General features: G+C 38.1%; 1 protein-coding gene across 7 annotated transcripts in view; it reads right to left on the reverse strand.

Moving 5' to 3' along the window:
- kirrel3b (kirre like nephrin family adhesion molecule 3b) overlaps window positions 1-26,265 on the reverse strand; it is a 193,413-nt gene that overhangs the window by 74,563 nt on the left and 92,585 nt on the right. For all 7 annotated transcript variants that reach the window (XM_028465175.1, XM_028465173.1, XM_028465170.1 and 4 more), the window contains exons 3-4: window positions 9,576-9,725; window positions 2,702-2,851 (exon numbers count right to left, since the gene is read on the reverse strand). In XM_028465175.1, the coding sequence (XP_028320976.1) occupies window positions 2,702-2,851; window positions 9,576-9,725 (300 nt within the window). The remainder of the gene's footprint in view (window positions 1-2,701; window positions 2,852-9,575; window positions 9,726-26,265) is intronic.

Here is a 26,265-nt window from a genome sequence, read left to right on the forward strand (position 1 = left end):
AACGTCTATATTATTGTATCATGAACACACTGTATCATCCCACCCCTACCAACTACTACTGTAGGAGAATACCCCAAAAAAATAAATCGAAACATGTATGGGTATGAAGAGTATGTGCAACACATCCCTCAACCTCCACCCCTAGAATCAATGGTCTGTTTGAATACAAATACCAACAATACAAATACCAATAGTGAAAAAAAAAAAGTGGGAAACTCAAACATCTGAGCAGCAAATCATTTTAGGAAGTGTAGACCTACAGGTAGAATAAAACCAACTGTAGCAGAAAACTGAAAAGTGTTGCCACATTGGCTTTTTCAGCTCTTTGAGTGGAAGGATCCATATTTTATTCACTCATCCATTTGCACGGGTCTTGGCTGCCAAATAAATGTTATACGACAATTTTTCTCTCCCTCTCTCTTTTTCTGACTGCTTTCTCTCGTACAAATTGTTAGTTTCACTTTTCATTAGCCTGAATCAATAAGGCAGATCAGTTCCTTGTGTTGAATACTGTGTAGCAGACACCCTTCTCTCTCTCTCTTCTCTCTCTCTCTACTCTTTGTTCTTGTTCCTCTTTTTATTCTCTTTTGGCCTGTCATTGACTCCACACGTTTTCTTTCTACCATCCCTTTGTTGGAATAGGCTGTGAGTATGAATGAGTTGTGCCCAATAAGGGAAAAATGGCAACACTGAATGATGACCCAATACATTTTAATTAAGAGCCTAAAACCTCTCAAGCTTATGGTGGTAATGAAAATGGAGGCTGGATGCAGAGGGCGGGAATTGGAGTGAAAATGTAAGAGTCTGTCGAACTTTAGTCATATAGACATTGTGCGCTGGAGGGGAAAACATTATCACTGATTAAATTCACTTTGGTGATTAAAAATACATCCTTTGTCTAAGAGTTGTCACAGTGGACAATTTATTATGCTCTTTATCAAGACTGCCTCGGGGTAAAGGTAGCTATGTGTATATCTGCTCAACGTTATTCATTGTCACCATCCTATGGATTTTTGTTGTCATAAGAAATAGGTATTCTGGTTTTGACTTGGTTAGTATCTTTACACTTTATTCATGCATAGAAGTGTTTTTATTTCATTCTTACCGTGATTTCTTGTGTTTGCCACCAAAAGCTCTGCCAAAGTGACTTCCCAACTAGGCATAGGCAATATATCGAGATTTCTATTTTAGCGATATGGAAAATTACAATGTTGCCTCTCATGATGTATAGTCTACTTTCTCTACTTTTGAGAACAGCATAAAATGCACATTTAAATGGATTTCTGAGTGCGTCTTAACCCAGACCTTGACTTAAACAAGCCACACTACAGGACACACTCACTCGTGCTGTCCCTTATGGGAGGAAAAGGCCAAAAGTGGGACATAATTGTGCAGCTGTTTGTTAATAAATGTGCCTATGTGGCATTTTGCATCAGCAAATTTAACCCATATAAGACTGGTAAGACTTTGTTGAAGTAAAAATATCAAGATTCATATCGTATTTTGAGAAAAAATATGGAGAGTTTTGGCCCTTTTGAGTGGCAAATTTAACATATATATCTTTTTTCAAGCAAATAATCTTTGATTTATGTCTTCTGTCTTAATCAAATAAAAAGATGTTTGTCTCCAGTAGCTTTAATAAACAGCACCATATTGCCCCAATGCGACCATTACCCGACTTTGTCTTCAAACAATTGTGCTTTGCTAAATAATTGTTAGACTACAGTAGTAGTTCCTAACCTTTTTAGGGATTTTGATCTCAAGAATTTCTGGCGACTCTTGACATTTTTTTCTAGAATTACTTTTTCATCATGTTTTTTATATTGTATTACAAATTTGGAGATGCCAGAATTAGTAGCAAGTTGTTCCTGCTCAGATATTGTATCATTGACCTTAAAGCTAGGGTAGGTGATTTTCTCCAGATTCACTTTATAAGTTATTGGATGAAATTTTCTTTATGTACTGACAGAAATTAAGATCTTATGTGTTCTGAAAAAGGAACAAAAACAATCAATCATCTATAGCAGCTGAAAGCCTGTAAAAACTTTGGCCAATGAAAAGAGAGGTTGACCTCTCCCTGCTCATTCTCGACCCCTCGCATGCACGAGCCCACACTCAAAGTGCGTCACCGGTGACGGACTTAAAACAGAGTTTTTAGTCAAGTTTTTTTTTAACATATACGTATAATGATGAGTTTAGTGTGTACTTACTGCTGAATGAGACGTTAGACGACAAAGTTTCTACACAATACAAGCGATGGGCTGAGGTCTGCTTCTGGAGCAGCGGCGCTAGTGCATGTGAGTGAGACGGAGTGCAAAGGGGAGGGGTGAGGGGGTAAAAGCGGAAACGTTGTGGAAGCTACATTCAAAATCATGCTAGCTTTAGAAAATCACCTACCCTGCCTTTAATAACTAGATTTATATTTGACAAAGTGAAAGTATACAACACAGTTGTTTAAAAATGTGTGTTTTAATTTGAAAAATTATAATTAAAAAAAAATATGTTTCTAATCAGTAATTATTTTCCAAATCAATTACTAGACATTTCAGGTGACAGCAAGGTTGAAAAACACTGGACTATAAAGTGAAGACACAAATAAGAAGGAGAATGTGACCCAATACCAGTCTGTTCCTATTTCTTTGATATTAAGAAAACAAAATGGCATTATTTGGTGGGAGCTTTTGTGTTTAACTGTTCTTACCCAGCACAGTGAGACGCGCAGGACGGGACCTCATGGCAGCCTGGACAGCCTGGCACTCGAAAAGGGCGTCATCCATCAGCTCGACACGCTGGATTCGTAAATGATGCTCTCCTGAACTGTGATCGCCGATCACCGTGTAACGAGGATATCCTGCAGAGTGAGCACATTTTGTTTGTTTAAAACTCCTGCAAGATCAAAGCACGACATCATTACCAACGAAAAACACTACACAAGAATATGTTGTGTACAAGATTTAAAAAAAAAAACAAAAAATATAATTACACGCAGGTGAGAAGCCCACAGCTTTATCACTGCATGTAGATTGTTCATTTCTCACGTTTTATAGCATCTCTGACAATGTTAATGAGCTGCAGGTGAAGTTGCAACATTCTTGAGAGTGATTTTTTACTGCAACCATAAACAGCAACAGCTCAACTTTGAGTTGTCTGAGTATTGCTCACTGAGATGATATATGGTTTAATAATGCAAGAAAGCAGTGCAATTTTCAATGGTCCTGAGCATTTTACTCATGTCAAGCGAGAGAGTTTCAAAGACATCCCTAAACTACAATTCAAATATGCATTGTGGGTGTGTGTTGCCTAGTAAAATTATCCGCTGGGGCAAATAAGCAGAACGAACAATCCCCTTTAACCAGGAAGCGCAATGGAGTACTTCACACAGTTACGGAAGTGCTCTTCTCTGAAGACTTCCTCTCCTGTTTCTTGTTCTAATTATTCTGGATACAGTCTGTGGAATGAGATCACAATGTCTCTTCATGGAATAATGTTCCCTGAAAAATGTGAATGATTTTCAGCTAAGAATGAACTTTTCTTCTTCACCAACTTATGTAATACATTGATCAATGATGAAACTGCAGGATTGGATTTGGGTGTTTTATCGGAGGACACGGCCAGAATTTTAATACAGCTCGGCTCAAATGATGTGCTTTTAAAACAGAGACCAAACGTCTGTGCACGTACATATGCATACATACAATCTCTACATTTCCTGGAAACTTCCATATACTCTCTGCTTTGGTCACATTTGTTTAGTTTATGGTTGCATGAAGTGATAGAGTTTCTGCTGGCACGTTCTTGGTTTATTGATTCAATTAATTTTCTTGAACCCCAAAATTGTGTCTATAATTAAAAAAAAAAACCACATGAAGTTTTATATATAAGGCTGAAATTATGCTGACATGACATCTGTCATTAGCATGAATAAGGTGTCATGAAGGCTGTCATTAAGTGTTGTTATTCTATCTCTAACCCTTCGTTAACCTAACCCTTAATCCTAACCTTAACCCTAACCCCACTAAATCCCTCCACCTAACTCAAAAAATGCCACAATAGTTTCAAAGGTGTCATAATTTAGTAAACAACACTTAAAGCTGATATCTGGAGTTTCTGAGAAACTTCTCAATGTCCCGCCCTAAACAGCCTCACTTCCTCCCCCTGCCTCTGCCAATCTACCAGAAGCCACACCTCTACTTTTCTGTAAGCGCATCGTGGAACATAATAAGGTCGCATTAATATAGGTCTATGGTTCAGTTAAGAGCCAAAATCAAAGTTACCTGTTTGCTGTTGTGACGCGCAACCTTGTTTTCGTGCACAGTTTTGCATTCGCTTTGATTGACAGTCCCAAAAACCAGAAGTCAAAGCCTATTGGCTGGGTGATCACGGCGCTCGTTTCCATTTGTATAGGGGTCTATGGGACGAAGGTGGGACTTAATGACCACTGACAGTAGACCATGTACAGTACATAAACATATATTTCTCAGAAACTCCGGATATCAGCTTTAATTACAGCCTTCACAACACCTTATTCATGCTAATGACGGATAATGACAGCGTAATGTCAGCCTTATATAAAACTTCAGGTAAAGTGTTACCAAAAAACAACGACAACACTCCTTCAAAGTCTGATTATTGTTGGTTGTTTCATTGGATCTGAAATATAAAAGGGCCTTATTTTATGATACAAGCTATTTTAAAAAACAGATTAGATGATCATTGCATAAGATACTTGTGTTAAAACTCCTTTAAACTGCCTATTTTTCATTGTTTTAAACTCTTCTGTGCAGCTTCAATAGTCTCTATTCACATTCATTTGCTAAAGGGTGCTTTCCACTTTTATACGGCATTGAACAATATCAGAGGACAAAACCACAATGTCCAGAGGGTCACCGAGAGAATCATTTTGCTTCAGTTTTATGTTCAATAATGGGATTTGAAGCAATAATGTCACTAGAAATCACAAGGGTAATGATCATTGCACGAATGAGAATGAAGACACCTTGAGTTGACTCCATACTTCATATGCAGACTGCTTTGCTGGTTCAAAGGGTTTTACAGGTAGAGGCCATGTATGGTACATCACTGGCAGTCAAACAAAGGACTTTGTGTTTCTTCTGTGCCTTTGACTGAATAAAAATAATTTTGTTGAACGAGAACGTGGCTGATTTCTAGTTTTCTCTCAATGTATTACCTGTTTAAAGAAAAAAAAAAAAAGTCATTTGAACTTGTGGTGTTGGATTGTAAATGATAAGAATCCTTTAATCTCATTTCCGTAGAATAGAAACGCCCTTTAATGCCTTTGCATTACCTCATAAGATCCTGTGTTTTGTAAATCAGATTGAAATGACTCTGTCACTGACAAAGACTGAAGACCTGTGTTCATGTGATGTATGCCTACGCAGGGCCATTGATCTTAAGATCTCAGCGAATTCCAAAGACATAATGTGTTACCCAAAGCCAACAATGTAAAATAGGCCCATTAAGGAGTAATGAATCCATCAGGAGGGAATGGATTTGTCTTCAGGCTAAATCAATGGCGTACGTGCATGCACGTGTGTGTGTGTATGTGTGTGTGTGTGTGTGTGTGTGTGTGTGTGTGTGTGAGTATGTGTGTGGTTGTGCAGATGTGACAGACACACAAGCCTGTTGATTTATAGCATGTTTCACACAGTGTAACCAAGAGAGGACAGAGGGGTGGGTTTACCATGGCAGGTGACCAGTATTCAATGTGCTGCTTCCCAGAAGTGAAAGTAATAGATTATTAGTACTCACGTTACTGTAATTGAGTTGTTTTTATGAGTACTTGTACTTTTTTAAGTATATTTTAAAATCTGTAATTTTACTTGTACTTAAAGCTGATATCCGGAGTTTCTGAGAGGACGTCTCGATATCCCGCCCTCTACAGCTCCACTTCCTCCCCCTAGCCTCTACCAATCTAACATGAAGCCACGCCTCTACTTTTCTGCATGCGCATCACGGAACATAACAAGGTCGCATTGGGTCGCATTGATATAGGTCTATGGGTCAGGTAAGAGCCAAAATCGTATTTACCTGTTTGCTGTTGTGACGCGCGACCTTGTTTCTGTGAACAGTTCTGCATTCACTTTGATTGAAAGTTACAAAAACAGGAAGTCTCAGCCTATTGGCTGGGCACACTCAGGGTCTATAGGACGAAGGAGCTTCTTATATACAGTAATTTATATGAATGACCACCAGCAGTAGACCATAGTAAAAGACTAGTTAGGTATTTTTTTGCATTTCAAAAGATTCATACATAAACATGGCTTTATCAGAAACTTTGTATATCAGCTTTAAGTACGTTTTAAAAGAAGTAAAGTAATTTGGTAATTTCAACCATTACTGAGTAAATTATAATTTTTTGTGTTTATTTTTTTTTTTGTTCATTTCCATTTCATGGTCTACATTGAACATATGGATTACATATTGTATTATATATCAAAGCCCAGCCACTTCTTTGGGTTCAGGATTCTACCTATTACGTTGTTACTTACATAGCACATTTGGCATGGCACTGTTTTAGAGTTCATAAATGTAGCTCATACTTATATATATATATATATGAAGAAAAAAAATTGGCAAACCTTATATTTTATACAGATGCATGTGTGTAAAAATAAATTAAGTTCCAATTGTGCAAGATTTGGTCTCTTCCTTTTTAAGTATATACAGATGTTTACTGTAACTGTGGCAAGATTTATTAGCAAAAATAAACATGGGGTGAAAGTAACTAGTAACTTTTACTTTGAGTACTATTTAATTTAGCTACTTTTTACTTGTACTTGAGTATTTTATGTATTTATTACTTGTACTTCAGTCCAATTTCAATCAAGTATATCCGTACTCTTCACACCTCTGCTGCTTCCAAAGGTCTACTGTCAACTGCTGTATTCAACAGCTTATTCTCATATTCCTACAAAAGCAATTAATGATGTACACAAACACTTCTTTCTCTATCTTGCTCTGTGTGCACAGCAAGAGAATTCACTTAGAGCTGCTTTGTCCATTTTCACCATCATCTCCTGTAGCAGATACGTGTTGGATCATCCATATTCATGACATTGATTGGTATGTCGAGCTGCTGTGGGGCTACTTTACTTTTCTTTAATTGGAGTGGAAAAGCGTGACACAAAAGGGAATGAAAAAGGAAATTCAGAAACAGATAGAAATCATTGGTTTTTGTTCTGCAATTTCTTGCGCTGAATGGTGACAGAGTTCTCGGGGTTTAATCACTGCTCCTGTGAATGGAAACAGGTCCCAGGCTGAGTGTGCTGCCAACGCAGCTTCTTTCTATGAATAGCCCAGCAAACCTATATTACTGGAACGCTCCGTGTAACATTTGATTCGTCGCACTTTTTATGTATACAGCTGCCACTTTCCTTTCCCTTGTGCGAGTTTGCAGCGATGTCGCTGCGTCACTTTTTTTTTTTTGTTCTTCCTGCTCTGTGTTTAGGTAGGCAGGAGTGATAAAAGAGGACAGCTGTGGAGCACTTTACTTTTTTTTAAGTGTCATTGGCTTTAATGGAAGGCACTCTGCCACTGTCCCAGTATCATGCTGTTGATTCCAGCTCACTATCTTCCTATGGCAGGCACACATTGCTCTTCAAATGAAGCCCCTGCACATTTTTTAAGACTTTGACGCTCCATCTTAAGCCTGAATGTCCTTTTCAAACGTCAACAGGATGATGTTGTGCGGCTGCCAAGGATGCTTTATCCTGTCCGTGAGTGTTAAACTTTGTACTGATATCAGACAGATGTTCTTAATAGTGTGACCTAAGATACTTGCTTCTTCTTTTTTTTTTCTCTCCTTCTTCAGCCCACAACCTTCACCACGGCAGCAAACACGTCTTTTCTTGATGGTCTTGTCAAATCAATAAAAGAGAAAAAGATATCTCTACTAAACTCTGACCTAAAACAAAACTATGCTTTCTCTCTTTTGCTCTCAATAGCTTTCAGTGTGTCTCAAGCTATCAAACGTAGTTGTTGTCAGCCTCGTTCTCTTACAAAGAAAACCAGGCCTCTATGCCTTCACCTGACCTTGGTAGGGAATGGGTTGACTTGATTCAGGCTGTACTGGTCACTGACAGTTAATTACGCAAACATTGCTCCAGATGTGTTTTCCAAAGCCAGAGAGCAATGGATTTATATCCGTTGGTGAAAGTCATGCTTAATCAATCCTGATTGTTGGAGAAATCAGTGGTTTGACAACAAATTGTGTCATTTAGATCAGTGGTTTGCAAACATTTTTGGCTCAAGTTTCACTTTTCTCTTATTGTAGTCGGACAAAGTACCCCCTTTGTCCGACTACAACAATTTTGCTTAAAAAACTATCTAAAAACAACTATAGAACATAATGATGGAATGAATGAATGTAAACACACATTTTAAATAATCACATTTTATAACAAAGTGGAATGAAACAGTTTTTAGTGCAGTGGTTCCCAACCTTTTTTTGGATTGTGACCCCATTTTTGGTATCAAGAATTTCTGGCGATCCTAAATATTTATTTATTTTTTTCTAGAATTAGTTTTTGATCATGTTTGAGCTCATATATTTTATATTTCACAAAGTGAAAGTATAGAATTACAGTTGTTTAAAATTGTGTGTTGTTTTAATTTAAAAATAATAAAAAAATCAAAAAATAAATTTACATTTTTCAGAAAATAGAGGAAGATTTTTCTGAAGTTTAGAAAGAGAGTGTGCACGAGTCCAAAGCTCTGTTTACAAGTGTGTGTCGGCATCGCTCATGCAAGCTTACTTTCCAAAAGAAGATTTGCACTTTTCCCACTATGTCAGACTCACCATTGGTAAGTGACAAGTGTGCATACGCAGCAAGCAAAAACTAACTAGAGACTAGCACGTACGAAGACTTTACGTAAACATATCACCAGAATGATTGACAATTAGGACCAAAAGTCTTGATGAACCACCCGGAAGTTGAAGCCAAAAACACATCGTCCCCAATACCTTTAAACTCCACATGGGGTCCTGACCCCAAGGTTGAAAAATACTGATTTAGTGGCTCCTGAATAGATATATATTCTATAGTTTTTTTTTATCATCTCTCTCTCTCAAGTATATACCCAGTAGTGCAATTAGGTACACATATTTAAAAAACACTGATTTAGATCTTGGTTATTATTATGCCTTGATTCACGATTCTGCAGAGCAATTGTTACCCAAATCCTATTTGTTTTTTGGCCATATGTGACCTATGCTGTATCTGATCGGTTAAAGACTGTTTGAACAGCACAAATTTGATTTTGTTCAAATCTGAGAGAGGCCACTTTTGTATGTGGTCCTATATCTGATATGTATTTAATATGAATAGTGCATTAAAACCTGCTGTCTGATTGTAGCCTAAAATTATTATAATAATTAAGGCTGTGTACCATTATACAGACATAATTTTTACTGCTTCATCCTGCTCTGTAATAGAGCCAAAACATCACACTAGTTCCCCATTTGAACATACAGTAAGCCCACATTAGAGACCTGGTGGTATTACAGGAAATAGTGGGAACAGAGAAACATAGCATGTTGTGTTAATGACTTCTACCTGAAAGGTCTCGGCCCACTCCGAGTGCCAGCCCGTCTTTAATCCAGAGGACGACCCCATGGTATCCGGGAATGGTGCACGGTAATGTGACTGGCTGGCCTGCAACCACTACCAGGTCCTGTGGTTGCTGGGAAAACACGGCTTCCACTCCTAGAAAGCAAAAAAAAGAAACAAAAAAACTATTTATATACAGTTGATATTTTTATCTATCAGATTATTTTGCAAAAAAATTACAAAACAGTGGGAGATATATGCCTAAAGATAAACTTCTGCTGCAAGTGTGCTATCTGGCTCTTGTAATGCTGAATGCGGTCAAAACAAGGTACATGAATAAAATGCCCATTTGCACCAATTTCGCTCAAACCGTTAGTCTGAGTCATGTTGAAGTCTGAACTCGAAAGGTGATGTGACACGTTCCTTTACTATTCATGATTGGAAGACAAGACACAGTAAAGGCATCACAACAGGGCGGCGGCACTGATGCACAGGCTAAAAGAGACAGCCATCACAGCTCAGCTCACTTCATTTATGAAAGATACCACCGTACAGATGGGCCGGGCCCATTCGCACAAACTTGTCTGCCATCACTATTCCAGCTGCATACATTACATCAAGCTCACACCCATGTATTCCAACTGTGCAACGGCTATTAGCCGCACTCCTCCGCGGTGTGCTCGGGCGGAAAGTGGTGTGCAGTGAACTCCATTAGAGGCCAGAGTGTGTTAATGGGGAGAGGTATGTGGTTGAGGTAAGGTGTGTTGTGAGTGTGGTGTTGGTGATCAGAATGGAGAGCACTGAAGGGTACTGATGTGTAGTTAGAAACGCTGGCAGCCTGCCTATCAAGCCTTCGCTCACACAGAAAGCCAGCGTGCATTTGTTCCAACACTCTCAGTCTGCTATGGAAGCACAAATCCCAGCAGAAGTTACAACAAGCTGGTGAAAACATCGCTAACACGGCTTGCGTCGCAAATTTCATTTGTTCAAACTAAATTGTCTATTATTTCTCTAATGATTTGTTTTTGGTTTCATGTTCAACTGCAAGAGCGGCTACAATTATTTAAAAGTTATATTTGTTATTGCTTTCAAATGAACTCCTACACACATACAGTACAAGAACACAAGCACACACACACACACACAAATGAAATGGTGTTTAAAGGGTTGCACAAAGAGAGATACACAACTAAGCAAAGCAAAGACTGCTGCTGCTTGTTGTCATGGCACATCATTGGATGAAAATCCCTCATTGTGTATTATTCAGATTAAGTTAGTAATTCATTGTGATTGTAGGCCTCAATGTGATTTTTTTTTTTTCTTTTTCTTTTTTTGTCACACAACTAACAGATTTTGAGAAAAGCTCAGCAATCTCTTTTAGCATGAAACCAACTCTCCAATCATGTGCTGGATAGTAAGGGAGGCTTATTGTGAATGCATGTTTCTTGTGTAGAGAAAAATCAATCTTGTGACTTGTCTTCTTTCAAATACATTTATCACTGAACTTACATTAAGGAAAAATAAGATTTTTTTTTTTTCTTTTTTTTCTTTCCAGTGTTCACCATATATGGGCTTTTAATCATTTTAAAAGTCGACACCTTTTCTCGGCTTTTCATATAGCTTTGTGTATTGGGTGAGACTTTATCGCTCCATATGTATTGCCCTTCAAACCCAGACAGCTTTGTTCAGCCTTGACTACTCGTTCCCACACGAGGGACTTATCACGGCTGTAATACTCTGCAGTCAGTGCCAAGATAAAGCACGCACCCATATATACAGACGACCAGTTGACTGATGACTTTTCTCCTGTTCATCAAAACATTGTAAACAGCAAGAAAACCCCTTCTGCGCACCTGTCTTATGGATCAAACACATCACGTGCAGCCATCATTGGTTAAACGCAGGCAGAATATACATTTGTGTGCTCCCTGTATAGCTTATTGCCGTAGCGCCCATTTGGACGCGTCAAGATGAACAAAAGATGCTTTTAGTGATGTCAAATGATCTGGCCTGGAATTCGCAATGTTGCGATCGCAACTATTAAAGCTGCAATCTGCAACTCTTATAAAAGTGACTTTTTGTTTGCTAAAGCTGTCACTATATAAGGACAGCTTTACATGAAACTAGTAGTGTGTGAAAAAAAACAGACTCATTGAGTCCCCCCCGTTGCTCCTGCAGCCTTTGGCAGATTGCCAGAATGCACTGCGACCGAGCAAAAAGAACCAATCCGAGCCAGGATTGAGTTTGATGGGCTGTCTGACAGGTGTTGCTCACAGTTCCCTGCCACTTTCCCAGAGCAGTGTATGGTCTGGGTCTGGAGGAGTAGAAGATGGAATTGGTGACTTTTCTGCTTGAAAGGTAATTACTGCTGCTTGATTTACATTATTTTTGATTTGTAATTGTTACACTAGAACTCTGTGGTGCATGTGTTGTTCATGTGTGCACAGCAGTCTCAGTGTGGGCTGCTGTAAGTGACACCGTGTTGCTGCTGCTGTTGCTGAGGTGTGTGCACATAGAGAGAGCGAAGCGCTGCAGTAATATGCTTTTAACAGAGCACAGTGTTGCTGTCAGGCTAACGTTAGCTTGTTGCTTCTTTTGAGGGAGCGACTTTGGAAAGTTTGGAGGCAGGGTAAGAGAGCAGCAGGGATCTGAAAATTGCGGACTGCACTTTTAATGCAAATTCAGCCAATAGCCGGAAATTCTGTCCAATGAAACGCAAATTTCCGCAATTTTGACTCATCTGACTAAAGATTACGGTCGATTCGGTGGCCAATATCACTGGTGCTTGCGCCCCCTGGTGGTATCTCCACGCACAAATTTACAAATTGCTGAACGTTTGGACTCTTCTGCAGCAAAAGTGTTTGTAGCTAAAGTCATGAGTGCATTGATGAGATTCTGAAAGGAAAATAACCCTTACTTGGTTTGTTTTTTGCTCTATTCTGGTTTGTTATGAAAGAATTCAAGGGCAATCAGGTTTTTTGGCAAATTGACAAGTTTAGGTTAAGTTATAGAAAATAATAAAGCCTCAAAATGGTGCAACTTTTGCCATAGTTCACATCCATACAAATACAGCATACGGTTAAATGCAATGATATTGGGAGACATATTTGAATAATTAGGGTAATTATCTCGGCACTGGGTATGCCAACTGTTCTTTTTATGGTAAATAAATTACGATCAGCCAAGTGCTTTCTTTTGGTCGCAGTAGTAGAAACTGATAAAACTTTCTTTGCCCTTTTTCACTCAGACTCTCTATTAAAATGAGTTTTTGAAGATCAGAGTTTTGATCCTTCTAGAACAACACAAATATAGTTTGGAATAGATTTACAGTTTTGGTAACAGAAAGACAAATACAATTTACAGTATTTTACAGTCAATTGGTGGTGCAACAATTAAGGTCCCTACATTTCTTTCTTTTCAAACTTTTTTTCTAAAAATATCCAACAGTCATTTCCAGCTGCGATTTGTGTGAAAACAATAATAATTCCACGCATGTTATGAAAGTCATATCATCTAACTTTTGTAAAAAAAATATATATATATATATATATATTTTTTTTTTTTTTTGGACACTCAATTCACAATTGTGTTTATTGTGTTTGGTTGGATAAAAGCATAGGACAAAACTGAAAAAACACACTCATTATTTTCTGCAGCAGGTAGAAAAAGCATTGAGTTCATGATGTAGTTTTTTGTGAATACATGTGCACAAAGATAAACATTTGTTTCAATAATTTGCACTGCGACGTGAGTTTTTCCCTTGGCACAAAAAAGTTAACTTCTCAGTTTGCCTCATAAGAAATTCTGACAAGTGACAGCGAAATAGACAGGTTTCACCTAATCTCCTTAGATTCCCTAAATCCATCCATTGGTTTATCCAACGCTGATATTATACTAGAGCAGTTACATTCTCACAGCTTGACAGTGAAAGTGTGAGTGATGACCATTACCAGCATCATGCAGCGGGATGGATTCCTTGAACATTGGATACAAAAACACAATTTTGTTAAGTTCTGCAATTTATCTATTCATCTATTTTTCAAGATTTCCAAAAGAATGTGATTTTTCCTACAAAATTGCTTTTACTTTGAGTAAAGTTTGTTACCATATAAATATAGTTGTTGCTTCAGGCTGAGCGATTATTCTCCAAAGACCTTTTTGACGAATACGGCTCAGTTGGTTCAAAAGTGTGTAAAACAAACATGCGGTTGGAATATGCTCACAGAGGCAAATATGTAACACAAACTGGCACTTTCAATTGCCTAATGTTGTCATTTCACTTCAGATAATTTGTTTACCAGTTGACGGCGGCTGCATTTCCACACACTCCAACACTATTTTCCCCTCAGAGCTAACTGCCCCCAATTTCATCGCTCTTTGTCAATCAGGCTTGGAAATTACCATTACGGACACACATCCTGGCCACTTCAGAGACTTAATCAGCAGCCTGTCTGTGCAGCTTGTGGCCACATAGCACCAAAGCATAGCCCAAGATCATTATCAAAAACTATTACCCCCATGGCCTGAGCATTTTACACATGCAATTCAAAAGCATAGGAGGGCTTCAGAAAATAGAATTGAGGCTGATTTAGCCATACGTGTTTCTGCTTGGTGACCATTGAATGCAGTATTATGTTAATGTGGGTTTTGCTGGTAGTTTTCTGCATACTGAAAGTGGATGTTGTCGACAAGTTAACAGGTATAACACCAAGAGTTATTTTTATTGTGCAGCTCTGGTGGTGTTGCTTCATAGGCTGCTCTGCTTGTTAAAAGTGTGATATAAGTGACTGAGCCTTCATTATACTTTTTTACAAACAAAAACCAAGTCAAAGTAGAACTTGCATCTAATCCCTTTGCTGGAACAAAATAACTTGCTCAAAGCAAAGCAAATGATTTTCAATCATCAGAAGAATGTTAAAAAAAGAGATCTATTTTAGTCTTTTGATTCAATACAATCATATTTTTTTGCAAAAGTTATTGCTAATCGCTAACACTATTTATGAAATACACAACAATATTACATTTTCCTTATAATGAAAATGACTAAAAGAATAATAATCAAAAAGCCAAAAATTTTATGTTGATAAAGTTCTGATGTCACATTTTATTGAAGTAGTTTTCCTTGACATAACCACTCAAGATTATGGATGAAAATACAATATTTCATGATTAGAATTTACATTATGAGCTAAAGTCATCCAATAGCTAAATTTTGTCTCTTTTTATAGTGTAAATCGGTGAAGATTATTGTACAGAAGTGTAGTATTAGATATTACAAGAAGTAGGGTCATATAAGTTTGTACTTCCTCCTAGTCCTTTTGAACATGTACAGGCTTCACGTGCAGGATTTTGTAACCAATTTGGTAAATACACTGCTGTTGTGTTCATGTTCAAAATCAAATCAAGCCAAATCAAATTTATATATATTCTTTTTTTTTTCTTGTTTCTTGTGTATGCCTGTTTATCAGTTGTAAAATAGCATAAATACTGAAACCTTGTATTTTTGGTGTCACTATTGTCTTGCATACTGGTATTTATTAAAAAACTATCTGAAACATAACTTTATTAATGATAGACACAAACTTTTCAAAACTATATATTCGTTTAGTCTGCCACTGATTCCACTACACACCAAGCAGTGCCCCCCACTGCCTCAAACAGAGAATATGAGACACTTGTCCAAAGATGAAAGTATATGTGCTGATGAAAATTTGAGATGACCAGACTGAAAATGCATGAATTCTTCTTGGCGGTAGGTAGACGCGGCGATAGTTCAGCAGGTATCCAGCTTTGGGCATCCAGATATAGACACATGCACACCCGCACACACACACTACTCCTATGAGCTACAACTAAACCATCAATTCAAACAGAAAGTTACATTCAAGTCTTTTTTTTTTTTTTTTTTTCTTTAGGTTTGAAGATACATTCCAATGAAAATAAAAAGAGAAGAAAGAAAGAAGCAGAAGGAATGATTCTGTAAATGTTGGTGGTGATAAATTCAATATGGCTTCTCTGATGGAATGAATTCACAGAGCTAGTGTTAGTAGTTTTTTTGTCCAAAACAACTCCCAACGTACTTTTCCCAAGGTTTCACATACAAAGACATGCAGACTCTCGAAGCAGTTCTGCTTTTGTTACGCAGACTACTTTATGAATATAAAAATGTAATCCCTCAGACGCAGCTGTCAATGTACAACAATAGTAAGCAATAATGAATATTTCATAAAGCTGTACCAAGCCCATTAAATGAGGCATGTTCTACAATGAATCTGTTTTCTTCATCAGAATGTTCAAATACACTTTTTTTTCCTCCCTCTCTCCTGTCTGTCCACTTGTAAAACAAACACTGCATACTGGCTGATAATAGAGCGAGCCTGTCATCATCTTGATGCCCACCATTATGAGTACATTTTGTCGGTGGGAATGCAAATTCATGAAGCAAGGAAGATAAACATCAGTGCTGCCGGAAGACACTGCGTTTATGCCCTCTCTCATACTGTGCATTAGTAGAGCATGACAGTTGCCAAGACACAATCAAGATAGATCGCTTCTGATGATGACTTCTAAAAATTACAAATGACAACAGTGAGAAGGCCTTGCAGGCACTCATTTCATCATCAGTTACACAGCTCGAAGAAGTCCGATTTCACAGACATCAGAAGCTAAAGTTACCGAGGGTCCATAAATGACTTATTCAATTTCTCAAGGCTGCATTTTTCTGGTTGTTTGCTGCTCTAACACTGGAAGGTTCAAAGGTCATGAAGACACCATGAGCATTGACGTGGATTTCTAATCCAAAATACACACTGTTTAGAAAAAAAAGCATCTGTTTCAACATGTATTGTGATTGATGAATGTAGAGTTTGCTCTAATGAAGTGTGAAGGTCACGAAGGTCAGCATTCTAGAAGCGAGGCATGATTTTCAAACACACAAAATGGTTGGTATCTGTAGTTTATAAGATGTTCTGCCAGGGTACTTTTTTATTTTTTTCCCACAAAAAAGACCAACCCTAACCACTGATTGTAGTTCATGTTATAAAACACTGTCTTCTGTTGGTTGTTTCCAGGGTAACCAGAGTTCAAAGAGAACAGCTTAAATATTCTAGCTATCATAAATGCAGCCCAACACTACATAGCCCTCATACCCGACTGGTATTGATTAAAAACAGCAGGGAAATAGAATGGCTCACTTTGCAAGCTGGGCTACTTTTTTAACCTATACTTTAGCATAATAGGAGGAAAAGACCTAAAAGAAATGCAAATTTGAGCAGGAAATGGAAGATAGTCTGAGTTAGCATGTTGAGATTGACCTGATTAAAGAGGAAGGGTCCCTTTCTTTTTTTCACTTCATCACTAAATCAATTTTTCTGTCCACTTCGCAGACGTTAGTACTTGGGCAATTGTCTTGTTGTTGTCGGATACAGCCTGTGTTTTTGAGTGTATTGCTCTTGAAAAAGTTCAAATGACTTACAAGGAGAACACTGCTGTTTGTAGAATGAATAAGACCTTGAAGGATGAGAAAAGTGGGCTTGCATCAGGATTGATAATGTTCATTAATGCACGATGAGCATTTGAAAAAGACTCAGGTGGTTGATTTGATAGATGCATGGTAGAGAGGGTCTTAGTCCAATATGAGCTAACACGTATTGTAAGCCAAAGTTCCATTTTTCTATTACACAATGTGTCAGAAGAACAGAGGGCTGTATATTAAACAGCCTTTTGTCCAGCAATAATTCATATTTTCAAGGGCTGACAAGATAAAAGCGTACCTTGACTTTCAAGACTTGGGGCATCTTTGTCTCTTTTATCTCTATTGAGTAAGATTAAATCAGGTGACAGATCAAAGCACCTACAAAAATATAAAATGAAATAGATCTACTGGTCTACAAAGGTTGGAAAGGATGTTGCCTATTATTTTAAAGGATTTTGTTCAAGGAAAACACATTAGAAAAAAAGCTACACTAACAACTACATTGTGTCCAAGGTTCTCACGCAACAGCAAGTGCATTTTATTTACTCACCTCACCATCCCTCCAAAATACATGCTACAACTGTCAAAATATCTTTCATAAAACCGTACGGTATATTTTCACTCTGTTCTCAGTGAGCTGCAAAGTGCATGTATCAACGTTTTTGTTCTCTGTGAAGAAATATTGGGCTACATAAAATAGCAAGTTAAGACTACAGGATGAACGAAAGGTTTAGCATCACATTGTAAGATGTAGAGAGGGGAGGAAAACATAAGCTCAGCAGGTTTGCCTTCACTTATTTACATCCTTTAAGTAGAAAAGACGATAAAACACGAGGTGGGCTTCTCCGGAGAGAGAAGGATGAATTGATATGGCCCCATCCACTGTCAACGTCAGTGATGACAACAGAAACCGTGGCAGTATGAGCAGAACATTTGCAAATAAATGTGCTTTTTACAAACCAAAAGGAGGAATCATTCAGACATACTGTTGTCTAGGTTTGGCAGTGGTGCTCAATCTACAATGCAAGCTTGATCTTTTTCTCTGTTTGGAGGTTTCATAGTAAATGTCCTTCAATCACTGAGCCTTGAGATGTTATTTTGGAAGAAAAAAAAATGTAGTCTTACTGAGTTGTCTAATTGACTCATAAGTCCCATTCGACTTCCTCCAAACAGTGGAGATGTCCATTTTTCTCCAATATACTTCAACCAGTTGCTTCCCTTTGAGATAGCCTCATCTCATTCTTCCTTGCCAGCTGCTGTGACATTGAAACAGACCCTTAATCAAAACATTTGTCTTTCTTTCAGCCTGCACTCAGACCGGTGAATGAGAGCTGACAACAGAGGGATACGTATTTGTCCCAATCAGTGCCTCGTCTCCGTGTCACCGCCAGGCGAGTGTTTCATCTCGACAGGGCACTGATGAATCCGCCACTTAGCCTTGATTTGGAGGAGCGTTGCACGGTTGCCAAAGTGCTAGGTTAAATCACAACATATGGGCTTGTACAGGCATTTTGTCTTTACCATAAATGCTTATAAATGTTGCAATGATCTTCCCTGCCTATCATTCCTTGCCTATCATAATTACAGTGCGCGCTAGGCAATTCTGAAGGCTTTCAAGATTGTATTTCTATATTTCCTAATTACCTTCTATACAGCAGCCTAAACAATTTACAGCTGTAATAGCTGGATTTTGCAACATCATTCTAAGCTAGACATTTTTTTCTTAAGAATATAAATTATTCAAATGGTAAATAGTAAAAGGACTTGATTTATATAGCACTTTATAACCACCTAGATTTAAAAAGAATGAAAAGACTAAGACAGATCAGCATATGATTTCATTGGGTGAAAAAATGTGAAGGCTTTTGTAATTGTATATTTTACCAACACCAGCCACTCCTTATGGGTGACATTTTAGTTGGTCAAACCAGAAACAGGTGCTGAATAAAGTAGGTAGGCTGCAATAATATAACAGTTTATTGCTATATTATGGTGTGTATTAGAGCAACCAAACTATCGGCAGGAAATTCAAATTCCAATTGTATTAAACACATCGCCATTTTATTAGTCAATATATTTCTAAAGATGCTATTGACATTGAATCACCAGATGTTGGCAACAACCCATGTAATCCACACATCAAATCAAACCATCACAAACCTCACCACGCAAGACTCCAATGCTGAAGAAAAAGCACGTTGACGCTTGTTTAAAGTTTGCTGCACAACATTTGGACAAGCCTGTAAAATACTATTTAGTCTGGTGGTCACTCTTTGGATGCCAAAATACACACCATGGTTGGAGGACAAATGGCTCTGCACATCATCCCAAAAACACCATACCAACAGTAAGGTTTGAAGGTGGGAACATTATGATGTGAGGCTGTTTTTCAGCATACGGTACTGGCAAACTTCATATACTGTAATTGAAGTAATTGAAGTATAATGAAGATGAAACAAAGGTAGACATTTCAGCAAATCAATGGAAAGAACTAAAGACCAGAGTTCATGAAAAAGGCCCATGGAACCTTCAAGATTTGAAGAGTGTTTGTGTGGAACAATGGGCCAAAACTCACCTAAGCAATGCATGTAACTAGTTTATCCATACAGGAACGTCTTGAAACTGCTATTACCAAACAAAGGCATTGACCTTTGTTAGCTGCTGTAGTGTATGTTACTCTGTTGCTCAGCACAAACCTTGTAAGTTCTCGAAGGGAAATATTGTGGTTGATGGGACACGCGTTTGTGTATGTGGTCAAAATAGGCACACGACCTGAGGAAAATCTAAACTTGGTTAGTTTGAAGTGGAGCAAAAAAGGCTGGCCTGATTAATGTAATAAAATATCCACACACCACATGGTAGAAACTTTGATTAGAGGTATCTGCTCTATCATGCCATCTGAAGAACTTAGAAGATTTACCTAAAGTAAGGAGAACATGCCAACTTTGAGACATTTATCACACATTACATTTTCTACTGAGGACTGCAGCGATTCATCAGCTTTACACATTAACAGATTGAGATATGCCAGCTTCTAAATGCTTTTGTTTTAACTGAAGGCACATGAAATCTTTGTGTGAAAGTAGCAAATGACTTGTATGTGTCTAAGAGGTAAAGCAGTGTGAGCGAGTATGGCAACAAAACAAAGAAAAAAAAAAAAAAAAAAATGAAAGGAGGCTTCTGCTGTCTACTGCACAAATTGGAATGTTGTTACAAGACAAAGGAGGGAAGGACGCTTTTTTCAAGGTGTGCAGGATAACACTGACATGAGATAAGAGACTCTAGTGGGAACTACATTATGCCACACCTTCTCGAAGACGGCTCTGTCAGGGGTAAAGGGATCCATTTCAGTGCAGGAGCCACCTTATTACTTGACTGCTGAAAGCCTTTACCTTTCAAGTACACACTCAACCTTTAAGTGCATATAAGGCATTTAGGAGACACTAAATGTATCTTGTAATTTCATTTCGATTCTTCAAGCTTTTCTCAGAAATTTTCTCTTTACTTTACTACACCAAAAAACATTACTTCCTGAGGGCAGAACTCAGGCTAGACCCAGAAAGCCACTTTTAAGAGAGTCTGATTTATGTTACCCCGGATGAGAGGATACTCTGCAAATTCTGTTCATCATGCTTCAGGAAATGAGTTTAGAGCTCAACAAAGAGTCCTATAGAGTCCTCAACTAGTTCATGTGCTTCTCGTGCAATTCATCACCTCACTAAACCTGAGGTGGAACCACAAAATGTCTCCCAATGGAAACACTTTTACATCACCACATTATACACACCACCCTTTCCACAGAAATCTGTTAATCAATGCATAATTTGCATTTCAAAGTAGGACTTTACTGCTATGGTGGGGGCATAAAATCACATCTGCCCTCAAATAAATAAAAAGGGTTTCTAAAGGGTGTAAAAAATGATATAAAATTAAGAGGTGGCAAAAAAAAAAAAAAAAAAAAAAAAACTGAGCATGTCATTTTTTAATATACTGTACAGTAGATTAGAAAATATAATAAAACTGCACAGCTGCATTAAATGTAGCAGTCAGAGGATTTAGGAGACTTAAATCCGTAAAATGAATTGGAAAGTGGAGATTGGAATAAAATGTGTCATTAACTAACTTCAATGCAGGCCGAACACTATAAAAGCATGCATCTCCTTTTAACTAATACTCATATTGTAATTACAAACATGTAGTTATTCAACTTGACAAAAAAACAGCAAGGGATAGAATATTTTATTAGTTTAAAGTTTTACTGCACTGTGGATTATTCAGTTTAACAGCTCAGGATTTACTCCTGTTTAAGATCTGTATTTCTTTTGAACTTTTCAGAAGTATCACCATCATTAAATACTAAACCTATAATAAATCAAAAATATTACCTTTAATTCATCCACCAAATGTACAAAGGAACTGTGTGAATGCTAAAGCTATGGTAACTCACAATTGTTCGTTACAGTCTTTCAGTGCTTTTGGCCTCCCCTGGGGCCCTTTCCCACATCCAACTCAGCATCTTGGTTACTGGGCTGTGAAGCATCAAGAAACTTTTCCCCCTTGCTCGTTTACTCAACACCTCTTGAACCTTTTTTTTTTTGCCGTCAGCAATGCTTCAGGGTATAATTCTTCTGCTGACAATGTAAGGGATTTGAATCCCTAGTGTTCTTCCTATTGCTTCCTCAAAGCCACTAACTACCACATCTCAACCATATATTCTTACCCATTTATCTGCATTGAAGGTTTTTTTTTTTGCTTCTTAAACACTACCTAATGCTTTTTCAGTTAAAAAAGGAACATGTTTACCAAGCATTCGTCCATTCCAACATTATTAACAATTTTTGCTCAGCTCGGTGTTGATTTTACCGACACCAATTACCTGTAACTGTTCATTTACGTTACCTCTGCAACCAACTTAGCTCATCTATAGGCTTAGTTCTTCTTTTCTTGACTTAGCCTTAGTTGCTTTGTCTGAGTACTATATTGTATGTTGTTTTGTTAAAGAGTAAGTACACCCCAAACCAACTTTTTTTCTGCTGAATACTCACTAAGGAAGTCTAATGCTTTGTGCGTTCCTGCGGTGATGTTTTGGACTCTGTGCTTCTATAAAGATCAGGTTCTGGTCTAATCAGAAGGCTCATCAAGTTAGTGTGTATGTACAGACACATCTAGGCTATGAGTGTATTCCCGTCTGTCTCTGTGTGTGTGTCCGTCTTATCGCCTTGAGTGTGAGGAGGTGGAAGAGCAGGGCTGTTTGCCCGTGACTGGTGTCAGGCTGGGCGTGAGCTTCATGTTGTGGTTGTGTGTGCCTGTGGTTGTAGTGACACATTTCAGCTTATGAACTTGCTGTGTGTGTGTATCACCATCTTTCTCTAAGCACAGCACTGGGCAACCAGAGCGGGCGTGTCTTACTACTACAGCAGTAACGCCCATAATCAAAGCATTTTTTTTTTTAATTTCCCTCCTAGTGGCAGGTCAGCAGAAGGCAGGGGTGTACTTACACTTTAAACCGAGAATATAATATAACCCAGACTTCGCAACACAACATATGATTATATAATTATCGACAACACAAATAGACTTTAGCTAACAAAAAGCTTTTCAACTCGACTCAGCCATCTTGGAACCCCAGCGTAGTAGTAGGTACAAAATACACACCTGAAGAGCTAAGACAAGTGGAGCTGAGTGAGTACTAGTGAAAAAGCCCTAAATTGGACATTTCTGACCCAATGAGCAATGATGATTTAAGTACATTCAGCTCTCATTTTGTATTTAATTAACCGGAAAAAAAAAAATATAATGGTCCTGCTTACACCTAAGAGATCTATATACAGGGTATAATACAGAATAAATATTTGAATGCCCATTACACTATTTAGAGACATGCTGAACAGCCTTTTCCATAATAAGCTCTCATTAGGAGTACAGGCCATTACAGCCAGAATGCCAAGTATTAAAAACAGCCATAAAGCTGTGCCATATAACTAAAAGTCCCCTGCAGAGAATAGCTAGAACTTAGACTGCCAAAGGGTTTCCCATTTAAACCATCTCATGATTCAAGAAAGTGGCTGCCCCCCTAATGTGCACAGTCATTGGGTTATGAAAGCTTTTATCTTAAACCCTTTAAAGTGTAAATGCCATGGTTTCCAAACTGATCCAATGGCTAATACTTTATCTCAGCCTTTTGCAGGTCTGTATGCACTTACACCCTTCTCTACACTTGCCTTCCACTTGTTCTCTAAACTACTACTTTGACTCTATTACTAGTGGACTTCTTCTTGGAGTTTACCTTTGGTAGCCATTGCTCAGGTTTTCCAGGCATCTGCCTTGCTCCTGGGCCGGGGGCCAGAGGTAAGCTAGAAAATGATATTTCTTAGAGTAACTAAACTAAAATGCCTCGATTATAGGCGTTACTCCTGACGCAGTAAGACACGTCCACTCAGGCAGCACTGCGCTGGCAGTGACAGACCGCTACCTGCTTAACTACTACACACAATACACAGCTCACAACCATAAACACACACACACATACAGCCCCACAGATGCTATAATACTCACAAACTATCCCTGATCTACTCCTGCCATGAGCGTCAGAACACTGCGTCCTCACGCACACACAAAGACATGCAAACAGCACCGATAAGTCCATGCACCCTACTTCTGCCGCCTAGCTTTTATAGGAGGTGTGGGGCCAATAGTGAAAGTTGATGACGCAGGAAAATCCAAAGAATCTGTTTCAGCCAATAGCAAAATTCAGTTATAATAGCCAGTGTTCAACCCTTAGAGGCAACTAAATATGCAAAATTAAAATACTTTTACTAATATGTTAAAAGTTGGACTAGGATCAATCAATCTCACTACTTAATACCCAAATATATATGTATTCAGGAGAAAAAAGTTGGTTTGGGGTTTAGTGACTCTTCAAGCATTTTAAAACTTAAGGTGTATAAAGTCATGATTTCATGTAGTAACGCCAACAAAGAAAATCTGAAGGTCATTTTTGTCAACACTAATAGAGATAATAGTACTGTGAAAAACCAAGTGAGGTTAGATTAGAACAGCTACCATACCGACAGCCCTGACCTTTAGTGAGCTGGTCTACTCTTCGTAGTGAGACTTCTCCTCTGTTAATGTAGAGCAGCTCTTTGGCCATACATTGGTTACACAACCCAAATTAATACACTGTCATAGTGTAAGCCTGATTTCTACTTAATAATAATATTAAAGTAGCATTTTGAACTCAGAAATAATTTTGAAGAAATTAAAATATTTAAAGAGTAACTACCTAAACCCCTGCTTTCTCCTGACCTGCCACTAGGAGAGGAATTAAAAAAATTCCTTGATTATGAGCGGAGCTCCAGGAGCAGTTAAGACACGCCCACTCTATACTATACAATCTCCAATGAACAGTCTATGCAATGCTAACTAGCTACTCATTACTCAGTATGCCTCTCTAATAACTCTTCTCTCAGAGTACTCACCACAGATTGTAGAGCCCACAGGTGCGAGTTTTAATGAAAGGGGCGGGGCTAACAGTGCTTGTTTGTGACGCAAGACGATCCATAAAACATCACATGATCTTGTTCTCTGTAGCAAGAATCAATTGTAATAGCTGGGTTTCAACAGGGCCGTCACTCTGACATTTTACAAATATGTCAAATTGAAATACGTCGACTAAAATGTTAAAAGGGTTGAACCAAGATCAAATCAACAGCACTACTTCAGACCCAAATAGATTTTTGAGCTACAGTTTTGGGGTTTAGTTACTCTATTTGGAAAAAAAATGACTTAAAAACAATTCCTGATTTGAAAAAAGTACAAATCCAACAGAGTGACACATTGAAGTACGTGCACATTTCAGTCAGTTTGTATGCAATCAGTTGGAATGAGTTGGACTGCTGATGCCCTCGAGGGTGTTGAACATCACATTTATTTCAGGGTTTAGTGGACATTGCTGTTATGTGCCAACAGCTGTGTGTGTGTGCGTGCGTGTGTGTGTGTTTGTTTGTGTCAGTGCTACCTTTCAGTTTTAAAAGAAGTAAAGTGGAGAGTTGGCAGTTTCAGACCCTGCGAGATGACAAGTCTTTGCTATATTGAGCTGGAAAGGAGCAATTAAACTCTCACTATCTGAACCTTCTGTCATAAGCCTCCTCTGGCTCTTTCTGTCTTCCCATGTGTCTTTTTCAATCCCTCCATCTCAAGCTACTCCTTAACTGATTTGTCAACAGCCGCACATATACTGAAATGTCGGAATAGCCATGCTTAGGTCTGTAAGAGCAATTAAGTCTTACATGTGTTCACAATTTACAAAACACTTGTATATGTAAAGGAAAAAAAAAAAAAAAAAATATATATATAAATCTTATCATAAAAGGAACCACAAAAGCATAGATCAATGAACATTTAGCAATACCATCGACCCCTTGTATGGACACACACAGTGTGACCTTCCTTTACACCTACATTTAACCATTGCACAAATATTACTTTTGTGCATTAATTAGTAATCCCTTTGATATACCTCACATGAATGGAATAAAGTAGTAGTTATTCATAATGCCTCTCCAATTATTTTTAGCTACACTTTTTTTCTGAATAATTACATGGTTTCTCATATATTTCTGATGTCATACAGGACAAGCAGGGAGATACAGTGGAGTGTATAGCCTGTATCTGTGGTGGAATGATGGGTGAAGGCATCAACAGAGGGACCATATAAAAATACTGCAACTTTATATTACCTGGATGAAAAGATAAAATGAATTTAATAAAGGTCTGGCTGTAGTTTGTTGATAAAGTAGTGTGGCTACTCAGACACTCCTTTTTGGCTGGGCTACTGGACTCAAAACACCACTCACTTTGTTCTTGTTTTTCTTCTTCTTGTTCTTGTTGTTGTTGTTGTGTACACTAGTTAAAATCGCTACTCATTTGTTATTCGTGAACGGATCGGGCTGAAATTTGATAGATATATTCTATGGATGTGTACGCGTCAATGCTCGGAGCTCAATTTTTGATTTGGGGCCCCAAAATTAAAACACAAAAAACACAAACGTTTCTCATTTACTGTATTTGTGAGTCAAATATTATGACGGTTGGTGATACCAAGTCATTGGCACATACCAATATTAAATAGACCCACTTACCCTGTACGTGTCACGGGGGCGCAAGGGGGACCCCGGGGGCCCAATTTTTCAAATGACTAGTCCTTCATTAGTTTTTGATAGA

Source organism: Gouania willdenowi, chromosome 13, assembly GCF_900634775.1.
Source record: "Gouania willdenowi chromosome 13, fGouWil2.1, whole genome shotgun sequence".
Classification (NCBI taxonomy): Eukaryota; Metazoa; Chordata; class Actinopteri; order Blenniiformes; family Gobiesocidae; genus Gouania; species Gouania willdenowi.